This window comes from Tachyglossus aculeatus, chromosome 2, assembly GCF_015852505.1.
Source record: "Tachyglossus aculeatus isolate mTacAcu1 chromosome 2, mTacAcu1.pri, whole genome shotgun sequence".
Lineage (NCBI taxonomy): Eukaryota > Metazoa > Chordata > Mammalia > Monotremata > Tachyglossidae > Tachyglossus > Tachyglossus aculeatus.
The window spans coordinates 66,665,544-66,687,822 of NC_052067.1; the positions used below are offsets into that span (position 1 = coordinate 66,665,544).

Sequence of the window (22,279 nt, forward strand, 5' to 3'; positions counted from 1 at the left end):
TATACACGTATACATGTGCATATATATATATATACACACACATATATCTCACACAAGATTTTCAGGCAACATGTGCTCAGCGCCTTGATCCAGGGACACAGGCTGGGATCTCCCAGAAGGGAATGGGAATAAATAGGCTTGAATTAGATAGAATGAGCTGCTGTTTGGATGTTTTCTTCACTACCCACCTCCTGGGAATAGTTGCATACCTGTTCTCTCTCCTGCTTACATTGTGTGCCCCAGGTGGGACAGGGACTGCGTCTAACCTGATTAGCTACTGTCTACCCCAGTGCTTGCAGACTGTTAGCCATATAATCCATGGAGTCAGAAGGTCATGGGTTCAAATTCTGACTCCACCATTCGTCTGCTGTGTGACCTTGGGCAAGTTACTTCACTTTGTGCCTCAGTTTACCTCTTCTGTAAAAATGGGGATTGAGACTGTGAGCCTCATGCGGGACCAGGATTGTGTCCAACTCGATCTGTCTGCATCCACCCCAGTGCTTAGTACAGTGCCTGGCACATAGCGCTCAACAAATACAATGATCATGATCATATAATAATCACTTAATAAGCAACATCAGTAGAGAAAACTGCCTTAGTTTAAATCCTATTCAAAAGGACAGTGTATAAGATATCCATGCATGATTTTTATATTTGATATTATTACACTGTCATATTCATCACCATCTTTATCTTGTATTTTGGTGTTGTCTTTGTCAACCTCTTCCCAACCCTCATTCTTAGAGTGCAAGCCCACTGAAGGCCAGGGACTGCACCTATATCATATCTGTCTACTTCTTTCCAGGGCTGAGTACAGTGCTTTGTTCAGTAACCATTACTACTGCTACAAGACTCTTGAAGCCATTGTTTAAACTAGGCAGTGACGCATTGCTCCTTCCTGCTAAAAAATGAGAGCAGTTGATAGATTAGTTTGGCATGGAGTAATCAATCAGAGATGGGGAGTTCACTTTGATCATTCATTCATCATTGAATATTTATTGAGCACTTATTTTGTGCACAGCACTGTACTAAGCACTTGGAAGTACAATTCCACAATAGAGACAATCCCTGCCCACGATGGGCTTATGGTCTAGAGGGGGGAGACAGACACCAGAAGAGGTGACAGACAATCTTTAAGACAAGAATGCAGAGACCTAAATAGTTTTGTACTTCCCAAGCGCTTAGTACAGTGCTCTGCACACAGTAAACGCTCAATACGATTGAATGAATGAATGGTTTTGCTTCAACGTGTTTTTAAATTGGCATATTGTTCATTTAAAGTAAGTGAAGAACATTTTTATCACTCATGCATGCAGCTCCCTCTGTAAACTTGTTGTGGGCAGGAAATGTGTCAACTCCATGGTATTGTACTATCCCAAGCGCTTAGCACAGTATTCTTCACACAGCAAGCACTCAAATACCATTGATGATGAATGGAGAAAGGACAGCTGATGACATTATAGTAATTTCAACTACCAGCTGAAGCAACTTTGAACCTATAGTATGAGTATACACACATACACATTTATATATCTGTACAGGTATATATATATCAGACGTGGTTCCCAAAGAGGCTCACTCACCTGTCCAATAGTAGATTGGGAGCAAAAAAAAGTTTTCCTGGATGCTCCACTGAACGCCAGACCAAGCCGATCATCAGGATCTCTAACCAGGCACATTCTAGAAGGTGGACCTGGTCATGGAGTGTCAAATCCACAAAGCCTGGAACAATAGAAAGGAAAACAATTGCTTAAATTGAAATTCTCCTTTCTCCTGTCAGAAGGAAAGAGGATTAGGATGTAATGAGCAGCGAAGCAGCGTGGCTCCGTGGAAAGTGCCCGGGCTTTGGAGTCAGAGGTCATGGGTTCAAATCGCAGCACCACCAATTGTCAGCTGTGTGACTTTGGGCAAGTGACTTGACTTTGTGCTTCAGTTACCTCATCTGTAAAATGAGGATTAAGATTGTGAGCCCCATGTGGGACAACCTGATCACCTTGTACTCCCCCAGTGCTTAGAACAGTGCTTGGCACATAGTAAGTGCTTAACAAATACTATTATTATCATTATTATTATTATTATTATTATTAATGAGTGAGTGTGCAGCAAATAACTGGCAGAGTGTGGTTTACCAGAGTGGATGCTTGAGGGAGTTGTTAAGTGGTTCAAGTTTTATTTCCAGAACCCTCACTGATTTCTGGCATAACAATGATTTGCACTTAGATTTCCTATCTGAACAGCGAGAAATGACAATATTTGCCATCCCTTTCATCTTTTTTAAAGTTTCACAGCCCTGTGACATCACAGATGTGCAAAGGTTTTAGAATCTTGTTGGTTAAATCATTCCTCACAAGCCTGGAAAATTGATATCTATAGTTGCCATTGGCAGGCTTCTTTCAAGCTTACAATGGTTTTCAACCATCATTCTTCTTCCAAACTTCCCTTTGACAGTTTAGAAGTTTAATGGATCCTTCATCTAAACCATTAATGCCATTTCTTATGGCATTATGACAACTGGGGAGATTGGCCAAAGATCACTGAAAAGACAGGAGAATCATAATCCAAATTCAGGGCCCCAGAGTGATCGTGGGCTGGGGGGCCTTTTGTTGGCCACCACCCAAAGCTGGAGCCCTGGTTCAGAGACTGTGACTTCTACCCTTACTGTAAGCGCTTAAATTTAGGGCTCTGCATGAGTAGTCACTCAATTGATACTAATAAATAAAACGAATGCAAGTGTTGCTGGATCTATGCATTTCTCAAGCCTTGGAATCCTGAAAGAGGTCTTTGTCCAGGTCAGAGATAGAGTTGAAAGAGACCCAGAACTAATTCAGAGAGAAATTGAGAGCTTTTGCTCCATGACTCTCTCTAGCTGTTGCATAGCTCTATGGGACAATATAGAAGGGGTCCAAGAGGATACCCACTGTGGTATTTATTAGACATTCATTATGTACTAAGCTCTGGGGGTAGAGATGAGATTATTAGGTCAGATACATATGTAAGTGCTAGGACTACTCGTTTGATATTGTGGTACAGATAAAGAAGGTGGGACTGGATCCTTTTCAGCAACAGGCTGGCAAAAATGGAATTGCATAACTGCTACAATATTTACTTTATTGTAATTAAATTTATTAAATTAAATTAATATTTCTCATTTAATGAGCCCAGAATTAAATACTAATCTGCTTGCATTATAATCTCCCAAGGGTTCAGTACAATGTTCTACATATGGTAAGCACTCAATAAATACCATTAATGATGATAACGATGATGACATGGGGCTCGCAGTATAAGAGGGAAGGATAACTGGAATTTTACCACCATTTTAACAATAACAATTATTATTGGGGTATTTGTTAAGCACTTCCTATCTAATAAGCACTGTTCTATGTCCTAATTACAAGTTCATCAGGTACCTCATAGGGCTCATAGTCAAACTAATAAGGAGAACAGGTAGTGAATCCCCATTTTATAGATGAGGAAAATGAGGCACAGAGAAGGTAAGTGATTTGCCCAAGGTCACACAGCAGTTAAGTGGCAGAACAGGATTAGAACCCATGTGCTTGGCTCATGCTCTTTCCATTAGGCCAGGTTTCTTCTTTCTGGGCTTGCAAAGATGAACTGAGCAGAAACAGTATACACTGAATTGAAAGCTCATTAATGAATGTCAAACCCAGAAGATTTGTCCCAAACCTCCTTGAAGATAGTAGAACAACACTGCAAAGTTCCAATGAATTTCTTATCTGCTGTTTCAACTTTCTGAAATAGCCAACATTTGAAATGCAGCAAACTTCCCCTTTTGCCTTTGATATTTTTTCTGATGTGTAAAAACCACATGCACATGGCATTAAGCTACCTAGTACAAATAATAATAATAGTGTTTGTTAAGCCTTTGCTATGTGCCAAGCACTGTTCTAAGCACTGGGATACACGCAAGTTGGACACAGTCCCTGTCTCATATGGGGTTCACAGTCTCAATTTCCATTTTACACATACAGTAACTGAGGCACAGAGAAGGTAAGTGGTTTGCCCCAGGTCCCACAGCAGACAAGCGGCAGAGCCAGGATTAGAATCCATGACCTCCGACTCCCAAGCCCGTGCTCTTGCCACTAGGTCATGCCACTTCTCATTCTAGTCTGTGCCCTGTTCCAGTTACCATGCTATGTAAACCTGTGGAAATTATATAAGATGAGGAAACTCAGGCTGGACCACCTAGAGTTACTGTGGTTTGGATAGCAGAGATTTATAGCTGAAACTGCAGCCTTCTAATAAAACAAAACCAAAGTTGTAATTTTGGATGGTAATTCTATATACAACAGAATCCTCAATTTTTACTTTGTAAATTCAGTGCTACCAAGTCTGACAGTGGCTCCTGAACTATCAAACATATAAACCATTTCAATAATATATCTGAAATAAGCACAATGATTATGGAATCCACCTGTAAAGTAAGTCTGTTTCTGAGCTAAATTCAGTGTGCGACTTGTGCTCAAATGTAACCTCCCCAGAAGAAAGTAGCTACTTAATTACCTGCTCCAACTGTGTTTATGGCTTGCATGCAGGGATTTTCTTTATCTGTGTGTCCTGAACAGCTTCTTTAGGAAGTATAGCAGGGGCAGGAAGCACTATGCACTAATCAACCCAGTGTGAGGTCTTAATGACAAAATTTGATAAAGTGTTGACTTGCTAGACATAAGCTTCAATATCTATCCATGATTGGGTCAGACATTTCTACCAATGACACCAGCCCTGGTCTAGCCCTAATGCTCCCTGAAAGTGCTCAATAAATATTAGCTGAATTAAACTGAATCTTGAAAACTACAATCAAGCAGGGAGGACAACCACAAATATAAGCTTTGCCTATTCTTTTCCAAACAGCAGGGTTGGTGGGACAAACTTTAAAATAATTTAGGAAGTAGAGTGTAGCTATCCTTCAAATATGGTTATTTCATTTGGTATGAGGAGTTTAATCCCTCAAAGAGGAAGAACAACATGAAGTGCAGATACAAGAACAACTGGAAAAATCTGTACCTCTGTACTTGAGGGAAGTAGATTTGTACCTTGTAAATTTATGGAGAAACATCTTTCTCGGGAAATTGGGAAACTGCCCAGAGTTCTGTGCTTGGTAGATGTAGTGGACACCTCAGAGTGACACGGTGGATCACTTGGGGACTGACCCAAGCTATTCTAGCATTTCCCACCATATTCACACCTAGCTAGGTTCTCTCAATCATGCGGGGACCCAACTGGGCAGTAAATAAAAAGTGGAGGTCCATGGGACCGCTCAAACTCTGATTGATATATAGACCTTCACAAGCACAATTAGGATCTAGACTAAAGGTGCCCCAATACTCTGGCTTGTTCCCAGACAGAAGGTTTTGTCTTTGCACACTGACTGTGTCTGATGTGCAAAAATTAGATTTAGGTTTGCTGTCTGTCAATAGGATCTTACTGAAGCAGATGAAAATGTGATTAAAAAAAATACTGACCGTAAACCAGAAACATACTGGGCCAATTGCCCTCTATGAGGCTGGGATTCTGGCACTATTCCTGAATCACATTTATTATGATTAGTAGTAGTAATAGTAATAATGATAATGATAGCATTTGTTAAGCATTTACTATGTACCAAACATTGTAATGAGCACTGAGGTAGATACAATTAAATTATATTTAAATTAAATATAATCCCTCATGGGGCTCTTGGTCTAAGTAACTTAATTGACCCCAGGAAAAGCAAGGATATACTTGATGTGTCACCTGTGCAAAGATGAAATTTAATACAATTACATTTGAAAATTAAACTGAGATTTTTGGATTAAAACTGGCAGTCTCTCACAAACTCTATAAATTCCATGGTGAAAATCTTGAAAGAACATTCATAGTCCTTCAGCAAAGATAACTGGGAAGACAAAATGCTGCAGTAATTGTATTTCTGATGTTTCACCAAATAAAAATCCCCATACTCTCTCAAGCTCTTGGGAAAGAAGCCCTTGAAAAGTAAAACGCAACTGTTCTTCATTGAGCTCTCTATATAAAACCAGAAACCAGGTGGTTGGTTCCCTCAGTAAATCAACTGAAAATATTGGTCCCCTGACCTTCAAAAAAATAAATCCTGTCCTTGTTGATGTGATGACCCTGATGTTCTCTACCAAATGTCAGTTATGAAATTGCTAGGTGCATTTTTTCTGGCCTGTCATTACTCAGTGGTAGGAAATTGGAATAACATCTTTCCCCTCGCCTGTTCCTATGACCCTCTGCAAAAACAGAGTAGGATGCAACACTGGGGATCCCTGAGGTAGGAAAAAGTTACAAAATCAGTATTAGATGCAGGTGGGGTCCGGCTTGTACAAGGTGGAGCTCAGAAAAAAGGTTAGAGGTCTGGCCACAAACTCTGACTCGATTTTCTCACTTCAATCTGTTCATCCATTTTGTTTTATTTTTCCTAATTGAGAAATAAATTCCAATCTTATAGATATGGATTATTTCCCCTTAATAGATCAGATAGCCTAACATAAAGGACTTTTTCTTTATTCTCATCAAGTCTTGACTAACCACCATCTAAAGCTGCTGCCTTGCCCTTGGTGAAGATCAAGAAAACCCTGAAATGATGTCCTCTTGGTTTACGAATCAAATACCTACTTTTGGTTATAAAGTTTTGCAGTTAATAGTATTTCTCAAGCACCTTCTGTGTGCAAAGCACTGCGTACAGAGCACCGTGCTAAACCTTTGAGAGAGTACAATAGCATTTTCAATCTAGGAGGCACATTTGTGACATTTTGTTGTACATATGAGCATCTCAACTCCTCACTATCACTTCCTCTCAATACTCACACTAGAAAAGTACAAATATTATCCCAAATATCAATTAAGTCTGGCAATGCATATTATAACTATAACAATCATAGTTGTATAAAATTGGTTCTTTTCATCTACATGTATACATTTGCTCTATAGATGACTAAGGCTAATATGTTCATCTAACTCTGTGTGATTAATTATGTAAGAATACTATTCTAATTCCTCTTAGCAATTCTTACCCAAACTAATAAAAATAACTAGCTAGTGAAAATAAATAGTGGGGGCTTGGATTTCCTGTTTTACAAAAATTCATATATGATTACCCCAGAGAATCACAATGTGTAGAAAATTATCACCCAATTCCCTTACTTTCCCCCCTCCAACCCCTGCCCCCCCAAAAGTTCTGCTTGAGTAAAACCACTTCAGAGTAAGGATAACCACAAATACCCCACCTTGATAAGAAATGTTGGTTTAACCAGAAATCCAAGAGGTAATCTAATTTACAACTCTTGTCTGGTGAAGGAAACATTTTCAGCCAGAAGAATAATTTTATAACCTAGAAGCATTCCTGAGCAACCCTTCATTTTTAAGGACTACTTGAAAATTTTCAATCTTCCTCACTGGACAAGAGAAGGAGGGAATCATGATGAAAAGATCCCGAGTCATACAGTTCATTTAGTTCAACACGCCTTGCCTTCTCCTGGCTGGGCAACTCCCAAGGGTTATAGTAGTTATAGTACCTGTTAAGTGCTTACTGTGTGTAGAGGATTGAACTAAGCTCTGGGAGAGAATACATACGTGGGAACTAGATATGGCCGCTGTCCCTCGGGGGCTTACCATCTAAGAGTTTAAGTAGGGAAAAGTATTGGGGCAAACACATCAGGAATGACGAATGAGTGGAAACTCCCAGTGTCACAGAGAATTGAATGTAGGAGAGAAACGTTTTTGCCAAAATGAGAAGCCACTAAATTGTATTCAGTTCAAAGCTTTAAACCAAATTTGAACCATTTGTGTTTGATGTGCTTAGTTTCGGTAAAATACGACTTCCTGGTGCTCTTTCTGGGTCTTTCCTTTTTCAAAAAGATATAATAGGAAAGGATTAAACTTCAAACAGTACTGAACAGCAAAACATTCATGATTTAATAGAGAGGGAATCAGAACATGTGGAGTATATTTCTCCTAAATACATTTGCATGAAACTAATTATCGAGAAAAAAGGTCAAGAAAGCATGATTCAGGCTATGTTGTACCCAAGCATTCAAGATGTGTGATGGACCCAAAATGCAGCTGTTGTTCACCCATCCCTAATGCAAATGGTCAATGGACTGGTTTTGCTTTTAGCAGTACTTCACTTGAGAGTTGCTAACTCAAAGTATCACTGCGTAAATAATTAAATCTATTACCAAATAGCAACTATTTGACTTGTGCAATGAAGTGGGTGATTTGGGCATAATGATTAAGTTTAACAATGCAATAAGGAAGATTCCCAACACACTAATATTATGCCCTCTAGGTGTAAAATGAAGAAAAACCTCTTTTTGTCCTTTACACCTGCAGAAGTCCCTCTCTGGTAACCACTGGTTTTCCATTAGTGACTGGAAAGAACATAGTTCTGTGATTCTAGAAGGGCCCTAACTTCATTCCAAACTGCAGTAGCTGCTTCAACTATTTCTGCTCTTGCATGAACACAAGCCTCTTTACACACACACTTGTGTGGACATACACTCTCTCTTTCTCTCTCTCTCTCTCTCTCTCTCTCTCTCTCTCTCATTGGGAGGTAATACAGCCCTGCAGACACATTCTTGAGGGGGAAGTCATCCTCACCTGAAGATTCAAACTGAATGCTAGCTTAATTGTAGTGTATGACTGTGCAATTTATTGTAACAACTTCAAAAACAATCTGCAAAGTTGTTAACCACTCTAACAGGACCGAGAATTGGAGCATTCAGACCAAGAAAAATACAACCACAAAAAAACCTAGGTCTTCCTTTAGCTCAGTGTACTCTCTTTTTCTCTCTATAGTACCAATCTCAGTTTTAGAGTCTGGTCTCTAACCTACAGGCCAGAGAATCTTGGAATAAGAATAACCGAAGTGTAGTGCCAAATTCTATTTTTTATTTAAATAAATGACTCACTGTACTTTTGCCAAAGGGGAAGAACATAGGTCTTAGAGTCAGGAGATTTAAGTTTGAATTCCAGCTCGGCCCCTATGTGACTTGGGCATTTACCTAACCTCTCTTTACCTCATCTTTAAAGTGGGAAGAAGATACCTGCTGCTCCTATCTCGTAGATGTACATTTACCTGGAACAGGAACAGTGTGTGATCTTATTAACTGTTACCTATCCCAGCACTTAGCAAAGTGTTTGCTATATAGCAAGCATTTAATAAGGCTATTACTACTTAGCTACTGCTAATAATGATGGTGTTATTAAGTCAAATATATCCAAGGGTACTATATTCTTGGCTTCAATATATAGTTCTACAGATGTGGTTTTGATCCAGGTTCTAAATACAGGAATGCCTATACCTACAATCTTTTTGTGAAGATTGTTTACAAACTTTGACCCTCAAAACAAAACCAGAGAAGCTCACATCTGTTCCTCTGGAACATAATCCTGCAAAACCCAATCAGTATTTCCTTGACAGCCCAGGGACCGAGGTTTGTCCACATTCCTCATCAATCAATCTGCAAGTGCTTTAATGGACATTTACATTTCATGAAGCACACCAAAGCGACAAAGATCCAGACCAATAGGCCATTTCAATCTCAGGAAATAATAATTACTCATTTAGAATGAGAAATCTCCCTCATTACAAGGTGCAGATTGGTTCAAAGCAAACAGGTCCTACTGAACGAGGAAGAAAAAAACAATATAACACTCCGTACCTTCTTCTTCTTCTTCAATCAGATGTCATTTAAATAGGGTAAACACTCCCAAAGTGTTCTTATTTGCCACAAATGACATTAAGGGTAGGAAGTGGAGGAGGCAGTCCTGTGGCCAGGTTTTATGACTCAAGAAGCTACATGACAGGTCTAAATCTCAGCTGTGCACACAAACAATAATCCTGCATACAACTCCAGGTTTGGAGATTGGCTTACTGTATTGTTGTTGACTGTGACATGCTTGATATCCCACCCTGTCATTTTTGCAGATCTAAATTTTTGCAGACACAGTTCACTGTCAAAATAGTTTTTAATGTTTTAGCTTTAATTTGCACATTACTGAATATGAGATTAGGATTTTACTACTGCCGTTGATTCTTATTCCACAATATTTTCCAAAACTAGCCTTCACATTCCAATTCCTCAGACCCTTCCCCTTTGAAATATTCAGGGCTCAAAGTAAAAAAAAAATTCTAAATGGAACTCTACTCCTGCTAGACTGGTTTTGGAGCTGAAGTAGTGAGAAAGCCTTGTGCTGGGGATAGAAGAGGGCAGGGGAGCACGAAAGGTGGGCACAGGGTTAGCGCAAGGGGAAGGGCTGGGACCATACCCACCGCAGGGGTATATATTGACAAAGGTGAGGGGGTATAGATTTATGCATTAAAAGGCAGGGAATACCAAAGGATGGAATGCCAGGAATTCAGATAAGGATGTAAGGTGGAAGGCCAGGTATAAGGAGAAACCCTAGGCTTGCAAAATATCAACTGACACAAGTCGAGAAGACTCCACGAGAGGACATGGAATCAAGAAGCTACTGCAAACCCTAGCTGAAACTGGGTAAGACCAGGAGATGGGGGCCCACATAGAGGTGCAGACACCGGCCCACCCAACCATCCAATCATAGTAGACGGAGAAGAGGACCAATAGTAGAAGAAAGGACCTGAAGATGGGTGTACATAAGACTGGTGAGACACCATTCATTCATTCAATTTTATTTATTGAGCACTTACTGTGTGCAGAGCACTGTACAAAGCGCTTGGGAAGTACTAGTTGGCAACATATAAAGACGGTCCCTACCCAACAGCAGGCTCACAGTCTAGAAGGGGGAGACAGGCAACAAAACAACACATATTAACAAAGTAAAATAAACAGAATAGTAAATATGTACAAGTAAAATAGAGTAATAAACCTGTATAGACATATACACAGGTGCTGTGAGGAGGGGAAGGAGGTAGGGTGGGGGGATGGGGAGGGGGAGGAAGGGGAGAGGAAGGAGAGGGCTCAGTCTGGGAAGGCCTCCTGAAGGAGGTGAGCTCTCAGTAGGGCTTTGAAGGGAGGAAGAGAGCTAGCTTGGTGGATGTGCGGAGGGAGGGCATTCCAGGCCAGGGGGAGGACGTGGGCTGGGGGTCCACAGTGGGACAGGCGAGAACGAGGCACAGTGAGGAGGTTAGCGGCAGAGGAACGAAGGGTGCAGGCTGGGCTTTAGAAGGAAAGAAGGGAGGTGAGGTAGGAGGGGGCGAGGTGATGGACAGCCTTGAAGCCGAGAGTGAGGAGTTTTTGCCTGATGCGTAAGCTGATTGGTAGCCACTGGGGATTTTTGAGGAGGGGAGTAACACGTCCAGAGCGTTTCTGCACAAAGATGATCCGGGCAGCAGCGTGAAGTATGAAGTGGGGAGTGACAGGAGGATGGGAGATCAGAGAGGAGGCTGATGCAGTAATCCAGTCGGGATAGGATGAGAGATTGAACCAGCAGGGTAGCAGTTTGGATGGAAAGGAAAAGGCGGATCTTGGCAATGTTGCGGAGGTGAGACCGGCAGGTTTTGGTGACGGATTGGATGTGAGGGGTGAACGAGAGAGCAGAATCAAGGATGACACCAAGGTTGCAGGCTTGTGAAAAGGGAAGGATGGTTGTGCCGTCGACAGTGATGGGGAAGTCAGGGGGAGGACGGGGTTTGTGAGGGAAGATAAGGAGTTCAGTCTTGGACATACTGAGTTTTAGATGGCAGGCAGACATCCAGATGCAGATGTCTTGAAGGCAGGAGGAGACACGAGCCTGAGGGGAGGCAGAGAGAGCAGGGGCAGAGATGTAAATTTGGGTGTCATCAGGGTACAGATGATAGGTGAATCTGTGGGAGCAAATGAGTTCACCAAGGGAGTGAGTGTAGATAGAGAACAGAAGGGGACCAAGAACTGACCCTTGAGGAACCCCTACAGTAAGGGGATGGGAGGGGGAGGAGGAGCCCCAAAAGAGACTTAGAATGAATGGCCAGAGATATAAGAGGAGAACCAGGAGAGGACAGAGTCTATGAAGCCAAGGTTGGATAGCATGTTGAGGAAAAGAGGGTGGTCCATAGTGTTGAAGGCAGCTGAAAGGTCGAGGAGGATTATGATGGAGTAGGAGCCATTGGATTTGGCAAGAAGGAGGTCATTGGTGACCTTTCAGAGGGCAGTTTTGGTGGAGTGTAGGGGACGGAAGCCAGATTGTAGGGGGTCGAGGAGAGAGCTGGTGTTGAGGAAGTCGAGGCAGCGGGTGTAGATGACTCGTTCAAGGAGTTTGGAAAGGAATGGTAGGAGGGAGATAGGGCGATAACTAGAAGGGGAGGTGGGGTCAAGAGAGGGTTTTTTTTAGGATGGGGAGACGTGGGCATGTTTGAAGGCAGAGGGGAAGGAATCAGTGGAGAGTGAGCAGTTGAAGATGGAAGTTAAGGAGGGGAGAAGGGACAGAGTGAGAGATTTCATAAGATAAGAGGGAATGGGGTCGGAAGCACAGGTGGCCGGAGTAGGACTTGAGGGAGGAGATCTCATCTGAGGCTACTGCTGGGAAGGATGGGAGAGTAACAGAGAGGGTTGAGAGCCGGGGGGGTGGAGAAGGGGGAGGAGTGACTTTGGGGAGCTCAGATCTGATAGAGTTAATTTTACTAATGAAGTAAGAGACCAGATCATTGGGGGTGAGGGACGGAGAAGGGGGAGGAACAGGAGGCCTGAGAAGGGAGTTAAATGTACAGAAGAGCTGATGGGAATGATGGGCATGGGTGTCAATAAGGGAGGAGAAATAGTTTGACTTCACTTGACCCTGTCCCAGATAGAGATCACCCATCAGATCACGATTGATGTGGCAATCTTCCTTGAAACACTGGCCAGAGAGCTACAATTACTGCTTCTTAGCATCTCCTCATTATAGCTTTGCAGTGTCCCATCACCAGAGAATGTAGATGCTTCTTGCGCTTCTGAGCACCGTCTCAGTATGGCTTTATGGCATTGGCCCTCTGAGGATAACATTTTCCAGGGCTATAAATAATTATAATTATGGTATTAAGTTCTTATTATGTGACAGGTACTGTACTGAGTACTGGGGAGGGAATACAAGCAAATCCGGTCAGACACAGTCCCTGTCCCACATCAGGCTCACGGTCTTAATCCCCATTTCAAAGATGAGGTAAGTGAAGCACAGAGAAGTGAAGTGAGTTGCTCAAGGACACGAAACAGACAGGAGGAGGAGCCAGGATTAGAACCCATGACCTTCTGACTCCTAGGCCATGCTCTATCCACTAGGCAGCTAATATCCACCAGTTCCCAGTCTGGGCCATGGGACACATCCTTCCAGAAGAGGTGAAGATGTGGAACTGAATCCTTGACTTCTCATCCAAGCTCTGCTCCATCCAACTCAATCAACTGGTGACCAAGAGACTGTATGGGCTGGGGGACAATGTTGGGGACCCTATTGGTGAGAATCAATCATTTATATCCAATGCTGTTTCCCACTGGCTGAGATGGCTGGGCCATTTTCTTTAAAGGGAGTCAAGTTCCAGATCACTCTGGTTTACTTACAGCCCATGCACATTATAGCAAGACATTTTTCTAAATAGCAACTTGATCATGTCACTCCCCTCTTCAGAAAGGAACCTGATAACCAACGTTTCATTGTTACATTCATCAAATTAAAAGCCAATTAAAGTACCATCGTATCACTGTTTCTCTGCTACACCTACTAGAACATTTTCAAACTAATCAATAAGCCCAAAGCAATCTCACTTGCTACAACTGGCACTAGTCACTTCACTGCAAAACAGAGTCTCTACTCCCTTTGCCCCTGGTGCCACAGTGGGAGACTTCATAGCCAGACATCCATTTTCCATGAAGTGAGTTAGTCCAGAAGTACAAACAAACAAAAGAACCAGTAACTGTCTGAAATGAACTTGCAGAAAAATACTGGGTGGCATTCTTCAGTTGCTTTTGACAAGAAAGACCACATGTGCTGCCTGTGTGCTCACTGTGTAGCGATAGAAATTGGAAGAACATGCCTAGGCCAGTTCTCAGAGAGCCACCATTGGCTGCTGCCTTTATATCAGCTAGCCACATTCCGGGTAGCCAGTTAACAATGGTTAGACTGTAAGCTCTAGACTGTAGATTTTAGACTGCAATTTCAATGTGGGCAGGGAATGTGTCCATTTATTGTTATACTGTACTCTCCCAAGAGCATAGTACAGTGTTCTGCACAAAGTAAGCACTTAATAAATAAGATTGACTGACTGGCTGGCTATTCAAGAGTCCAAAATTAAGCTGCTGGTGACCCTATGTGAGCTCCCAAACTCCAGAGGAGTTCCCCAGGGAGGCTTTTTAGGTCTGAAAAATCCCTAGAGGGTACAGCTGGAATTAGACTATTTCTCCCCACCCACCCCCGCCATGCTTTAAATCCATGGAGTTTATCAGAAGCCATTAGAAACTCATTAGGAGCCAGGATTCCCACAGGTTCCATAATAATAATAATAATTGTCATATTTGTTAAGTGCTTACTTTGTGCCAAGTACTGTACTAAGCTCTGGGGTAGATACAGCATAATTGGGTTAGACAGAGTCCCTGTCCCACACTGGGCTCTCAGTCTTAGTCCCCAGTTTACAGATGAGGTAACAGACAAAAAAAAGTTAAATGATTTTCCCAAGGTCACACAGCAGTGGCAGAGATGGGATTAGAACCCAGGTCCTTCTGACTCCCAGGCCGTGATGTGGAGGCTTGCACTGTGTGATGTTGGAGAAATCCAAAGATCCAGGAACCAATCCACTGGTGTCCAAAGAGTTCCTGTAGCTTAATGTCTTATTTCCAAGATGAAAAATTCATTCATTCATTCAATCATTATTTATTAAGTGCTCACTGTGTGCAGAACAATGTACTATGGGCTTGGTAAAGTACAATACAACAATTAACAGTGACGTTCCTTGCCCACAATGAGCTCACAGTGTAGAGGCGGGGAGACAGGCATCAATACAAATAAATAAAATTACATATAATACTAATATATATTATATAAAATTACATATGATGCTATTATAATACATTATATTAGCATCATATGTAATTATATATATAATTAGCGTTGAGGGGCTGGGAGTGGGGTAAGAGCAAGGGGAGAAAGTCACGGTGATGCAGAAGGGAGTGGGAGATGAGGAAAAGTGGGGCTTGGTCTGGGAAGGCCTCTTGGAAGAGATCTGCCTTCAGTAAGGCTTTGAAGGTGGGGAGCGTAATTTTCTGTCAGATTTGAGAAGGGAGGGAATTCCAGGACAGAGACAGGATGTGGGCCAGGGGTCGGTGGTGAGACAGATGAGATTGAGGCACAATGAGAAGGTTAGCACTGGAGGGGGTGAACTATGTGGGCTGGGTTGTAGAAAGAAGCGAGGTGAGGTAGGAGGGAGCAAGGTGATGGCCAATGGTGAGGAGTTTTTATCTGATATGAAGGTGGGTAGGCAACCACTGGAGATTTTTGAGGACTGGGGCGGTGACATGTCCTGAACGTTTTTGTAGAAAGATGATCTGGGCAGCAGAGTGAAGTGGGGACTGAAGTGGGGAGAGACAGGAGGTATCTGTCTAGCAGGGTTAAATTGCAGCTGTCACTGCAGTAGAAAGGTGACAAAACCGGGTACTCAATAATTAGATAGTCTTTTTTATTCTTTTCTTCACTTGGTACTTGTTAGGCACTTAGTGTCAAGCACTACTCTGAGTGCTGGGGTAGATATAAGTTAATCAGGGCAAATATGGTCCCAGTCCCACATGGAGCTCAAAGTCTAAGTAGGAGGGAGAACAGTTATTGAATTCCCATTTTGCATTTGAAGGATCTGAGGCACAAAGAAGTTAAGTGACTTGCCCAAGGTCATACAGCAGGCAAGTAGCAGAAACAGGAATAGAACCCAGGTCCTCGGGCTCCCAGACCCATGCTTTATCCACTAGGCCATGCTGCTGTTTGTGCTCTAAATTGGCTCTATGAAAACAGTAGTTTAAGCCAAAAGGCGCTGAATGAACTAAGCTTTCCCCAAGGAAATAGTATAAAGTGAACTAATGCATTACTAAGATCCAAAAAGCTGATCAAGATCAGCTCTTGAAAACACAATAAATATACTCCAGTGATCAAACAGCAGTACAAATATGCACCAGAAATGAAAGGTCCTAAACTAATTTCTGTGTGTGCTCTTAGAGTACTCAATATTCAAAGTATTTTCACAGTCTCTTCAGCCAAAAGCCGTCTTACGTTGACAAACTAGTAATATCATAAGCACTAGATGTCATTTTTATTTAGTAGATATTGAAATGGACTATGATCACCCTAAGTCCATAAAAATACTTCAAAGCAAGGGGAAGTACTAGTCATGGTATTATTGAGACTTACCCCCCGTCTAACCTCCTTCCCTTCCCCACAACACCTGTATATATGTATATATGTTTGTACACATTTATTACTCTATTTATTTATTTATTTTACTTGTACATATCTATTCTATTTATTTTATTTTGTTAATATGTCTTGTTCTCTGTCTCCCCCTTCTAGACTGTGAGCCCACTGTTGGGTAGGGACCGTCTCTATATGTTGCCAACTTGTACTTCCCAAGCGCTTAGTACAGTGCTCTGCACACAGTAAGCACTCAATAAATACGATTGAATGAATGAATGAATTGAGACTACTGGGTGCAGTACTTAGGAATATACAACAGCAGCTATAGACTGCTGTTTCCTGCCCACAGGGAGTTTGCAGTTCAATGAAGAAGACAGACCTAAAAATATTTACAAATGTTGGGAGCAGTAGGATGAATGAGGATTATCTTGGGAGTGAAATATAGATCAATCAATGGCACTGAGCTCTTTCTATGTGCTGAGCACTGTACTAAGTGCTTGGGAGAGTACAATACAGCAGAATTAGCAGACATGTTCCCTGCTCATAATAAGCTTACATTCTAGAGGGGGAGACAGACATTAACATGTTGCCTCGAGAAAACAGAATTCATCAGAATAACTGGAGAATTATAATAATAATATTAGTAATAATAATAACGATGATAACAGTATTTGTTAAGTGCTTACTGTGTGCCAAGCACTGTACTAAGTTCTGGGGCAGATACAAGGTAATCAGGTCCCATGTGGGGCAGTGCTAAGCGCTTAGTACAGTGCTCTGCACACAGTAAGCGCTCAATAAATATGATTGATTGATTGATTAGGAGGGAGAACAGGCATTGAATCCCCATTTTGCAGATGAGGGAAACTGAGGTACAGAGAAGTGAAGTGACTTGCCCAAGGTCACACAGCAGGTAAATGGTGGAGAAGGGGTTAGAACCCAGGTCTTCTGACTCCCAAGCTTGTGCTCTTTCCATTGTGCCCCATTGCTCCCCAATGTATCTATACATAAATGCTGAGGGTCTAAATATATAAGTATACACTATATATGCTATATGTTATACATAGAATATGTAAAGCCTTTTCCAGCACAGGAAGGGTGAGAAAACAGCAGCAGGATGAGGCCCCTGCTGATCCCTTCTACCATCAGTGCTCCAAGGTCTGCTGGCTGGGAGAAAGCTACCCAAACTCCATGGCCATTAAGAACTAAATATATATCCTTGCACCAAGCTTTAATAGGGTAATATGTTATCAGGTTAGCAGCTCTAAAAAAATTGTAATTTGAGGAACTTCCATATTTCAAACTTCAACACTTGTCCTCCCTTTTCAAACCTAGCACTTAACATATAGTTATTTTTGTAATTCATTGTAATTGCATTGTACTGTAACTTGCCTGTTCAGTGACTTTGGGCAAGTCTTAACTGCTCTGTGCCTTAGTTGTATCATCTGTAAAATAGGGATTAAATTCACGCGGGTCGGGAGCTGAATCTGAATCTGACCTGATTATCTTGTGGGTATCTTCCCTAGTACTCAGTACTTAATAAGTGCTTAACAAATTCTATTATTATTGTTATTTTACCTCTACTACTGTTAAAGTAGGCCTTCCCAAGAGAAGGAATATGAGGAGCTTGGGCAACTTTTTTTGTTTTTAGAAATGCCCCAGAACTTGGTTCTGGTACTACTTTTAATGAAGTAGGTGAAAAATAGACTAAGTACTCAATAAATGTCAATAGTCAAAGTCAGTCTTTCAAAAATATATGCACAGGGGAGCAAACATCAAGGCTTGAAGAAAATGAAGGAAAGGAAAGCTTTTGGAGTTTGCTTTTTTTTTTTGAAAAAAAAGAGACTATCTTCCTCCTACTATCACCACAGGGCTCTTCTGTACTTCCTTTTCCCTAGGACCACTAATACCAAGGAATCTTATACAGCAACATCTCCCCTTCTCTCTGTCTGCATCACCGCATAACCAGTCCCCCATTCCTGGACTCACACTAAGGCTCAGGCCCAGAAGCCAAAATTTTCAGGGCCTTTTGTGCAAAAGGAACAGCAAACCCCTCAGCCAGTATGGGGATCACAATAAAAAACAAAAAACAAAAAAACAAGACAAAGACCTTCAGACCCAGGACCAGATTTGGGGATCAAAAAACATGTCATCTAAACTAAAACAAAGCAGATGGTCAACCCTACCTCATTTCATCAACCCCATCTGGACGCTACTCTGAAGCGATGGTTGCTATGACAATAAGCATTTGAGAAGCTTAGGGGAGAGCTGGGGAGCTGGATGGATTCAAGAGTGACTCCTCCCTGAAGCATCCCAAAAATCAAACACAAAAATCCTACTATTCCCTCCCCCAACTCACCCCTCCAGAATTAGCATTTTAATGTTATGAGACAGTGGAGCGGCAGAAAATAAATTGGCTGGGATACAGAACTGCATGGGGAAAATCTAGTATTTTATCAGCAGTCAATTGCATTAACCACAAATTATTTTTCTTAAAATGCTCAAGGGATGTAAAAATGAAGTCAATGTTGGCTAAATGAAAAAAGGCTAAACAAAAAGCTCTCAGCTAGAGATGCGGGGTGGGGATGTGGGGAAATCATTAAATTATAAAAAGCACTTAAGACTATCCTTTTAAGCATCTGTCAAATGGACACCAACCAAGACTGGTGACTACTGGCCAATTCCTAGTCCCCTGACAAAGAGCAGTGTCTCACTGTTTTTTTAAGTCAACAACCACTTGTACATTGGAACATATATTTCCTTCCCCACTCCTAAAAACAAGCATAGAGGCTCAAATTCTGTTGCTATCAGAGCTTTTCCAGTACTGCACAAGCTCCTGCAAACACAGCCAATGTTACAAACACCAAGGCTGCAGAGTGATGCGAAGGAAACAGTATCTTTCTCATAACGAATCCCTAAGACATTGGATAATAAATGGATTCATTCATTCATTCAATCGTATTTATTGAGTGCTTACTATGTGCAGAGCATTGTACTTAGCGCTTGGGAAGTACAGGTTGGCACATATGGAGCCGGTCATCATCATCATCATCAATCGTATTTATTGAGCGCTTACTATATGCAGAGCACTGTACTAAGCGCTTGGGAAGTACAAATTGGCAACATATAGAGACACAGGCTCACAGTCTAGAAGGGGGAGACAGACAACAAAACATGTAGACAGGTGTCAAAATCGTCAGAACAAACAGAATTAAAGATATATGCACATCATTAACAAAATAAATAGAATAGTATGTACAAGTAAAATAAATAGAGTAATAAATCTATACAAATATATATATATATAAGTGCTGTGGTGAGGGGAAGGAGGTAGGGTGGGGGGAATGGGGAGAAGGAGAGGTATGGGGACAATGGAGTTTTTTTTTTTGGCCTTGCAGTGAGCAGAACATTTGCTAGTTGACTCCCAGCCTTGGGTCTGCTTTTCAGTATCCACACTGAGAACCTCATTTTTCTTTCAGTACAACATCTGTTTCTAGAGCCATGGATGAAGCCAATGCTGAAGGCGAAGGTTGGGAGGGGAAAAGAATCCTAAATCTCCAATAAAATGTTGCAATGCAAGTTTTATAAAGCAAAAGCCACTGGCCAAGAGATGTCACCAAGGCAACAAAAACATTCAAAACAAAATCAGATAACAAAACTCAAGGGAAGAGCTGAAAGGACAACCTGCACTGCTTTAGTCATGGAGCCTGCCAGCCAGGCTGGGGAAGTCTGGGAAAAGGCAAAGAAGCTGCTGCTCCTCTCTCCCTACTTTCTCTACATTTCCCACTACCTCTCTACATTTATGCTGAAAAATAGGAAGTCCATCCTAGAGAATATGTGGCTCAATGAACTGAAGAATTAAATTAACTTTCTCCACATTGAAAATTATCCATCTCTAAATTTTTTCATAAAGTCACAGTAAAGGCCCTGATGCTCATAGGAAATAAGACCCTTTGCACATAGTAAGTGCTTAACAAATGCCATAATTTCTATTATTATTATTATCATTATTATTATAAGACCACACTACCATTCCCTAGCCCTAGTCAACGTCTTTCAGAGGTATGGTTTCTCTGTCAGGATGCTGGGGACCCCATTATTATCATTATGATTATTCATAAATGATTATTCCTGGGTTTGACATGTCCTGAACAAGAAACTAAAGGAGTAAATCACTTCATGCCTGAAAGAGCCTAACTCAGGGTCATAACCAAATAGCTCCCTTAAATAAAAGACATTTCAGGTGGCATAATATATTTCTTAAAAGAAGAGCTTGCAAACATGACACTTGATATTAATTTATGCCAAATAGCATGTTATGTTTGTATTGGTCAGTTTTAGAAATAACGCCTGCAAAAACCACCATGCCTGGGACAATCAAACTGATGTGAAGGGGGGAGAAAAAAATCTTATGCTTCAAGGACCTCAAAAGATAAGCTGCTACTCAGAGTCCTCATCTATTTTGACAGAACTACCTGTGTGCTCACATACTCTTTCAATTCTTTAAAAAAAATACATCTACCAGATTATTATCATTATCATGTCCAGTTCTGCAGTAGTTGAAATTTAGCCAAGACTCAAGCTCTTAAAATTTTTTGTCATTTCATAATCTCCTTACTGTTTTATAAAGCAATCAATCAACTGTATTAAGTGCTTACTGTGGGTGGAGCACTCCACTAAATACTTGGGAAAGTACAATATAATAGCATTATTAGATACAATCCCTCCCCTCAAAGACCTTACAGCCTAGAGAAGGAAACAGACCTTAAAATAAATTACAGATAGGGGAAATGGTAGAGTATAAAGGAATGTCCACAAGTACTGTGGGGCTCAAGGTAGGTGACTAACATGCTTAAGGGGTACAGCTCTGAGTACAGAGGTGATGGAGAGAAGAGAGCAGATGGGAGAAATGAAGCCTTAATCAGGTCTTAATCTTAATCTTGGTGGGGGGTGATTTTAGGAGGGCTTTGAAGTTGGGGAGAGTGGTGGTCTGTTGGATGTAAAGGGGCAGGGAATTTCAGGCTATAGGGCAGATGTGGATGAGGGGTGAATAGCAGGATAGATGAGATTAAGGTACAGAGAATAGGTTGGCATTAGGGGAGCAAAGTGTGTGGATTGGGTTGTAGTAAGAAGATCAGTGAAGTAAGGTAAACATTTGTTTGGTTTACTGAAAATCAAAACCATTTTTTAAGAAAAAAATCATCTGGGCAGCAAAGTGAATTATGGACTAGACAGAGGAGAGACAGGAGGCAGGGAGGTCAGTGAGAAGACTGATGAAGTAGACAAGGCAGGATATAAGTGCTTAGATGTTGGCAGTTTGGATGGAGAGGAAAAGGCAGATTCTAGCGATGTTGTGAAGGTAGGGCTGCCAAAAATCGGTGACAGATTGAAAATGTGGGTTGAATAAGATAGAGGAGTTGAGCATAACGCCAAGGTTATGGGCTTATAAGATGGTGGGGATGTCTTCAGTGATAGCAAAGCCACAGGAAGGACAGGGATTGGGTGGGAAGGTAAGGAAATGGTGGTGGTCTGTTTCAGACACGTTTAATTTGAGGTGCCAATGGGACAGCCAAATAGAGATGTTCTACAGGCAGAAGGAAATGTGAAACTGGAAACTGGAGAAGGACAGGAGTCAGGGCTGGAGATCCACATTTGGGTATCATAGCAGAGAGATGGTAGTTGAAGCTGTGGGAGCAAATGAGTTCTTTAAGAAAGTGGGTGTAGATGGAGAATAGAAGGGGGACTCAGAACTGAGCATTGAGGCAACCCCAAAGTTAGAGAGTGGGAGAAGAGAAGGAGCCTGTAAAGGAGAATGAGGAGCAGCCAGAGAGATAGGAAGACAAACTGGAGAGAACATTGACAGTGAATAATAATAATAATTGTGGTATTTGTTAAGTGCTTACTATGGCTCAGGCACTGTACTAAGCACTGGGTTAGATACAAA

The 22,279-nt window shown here is 41.6% G+C and overlaps 1 protein-coding gene across 1 annotated transcript in view; it reads right to left on the reverse strand.

Annotated features, from left to right (window-relative positions):
* Positions 1–22,279, reverse strand: part of ESR1 (estrogen receptor 1) — a 268,680-nt gene that overhangs the window by 73,263 nt on the left and 173,138 nt on the right. The window contains exon 6 of the mRNA XM_038767701.1: positions 1,584–1,722. Coding sequence (XP_038623629.1) covers positions 1,584–1,722 — 139 coding nt within the window. The remainder of the gene's footprint in view (positions 1–1,583; positions 1,723–22,279) is intronic.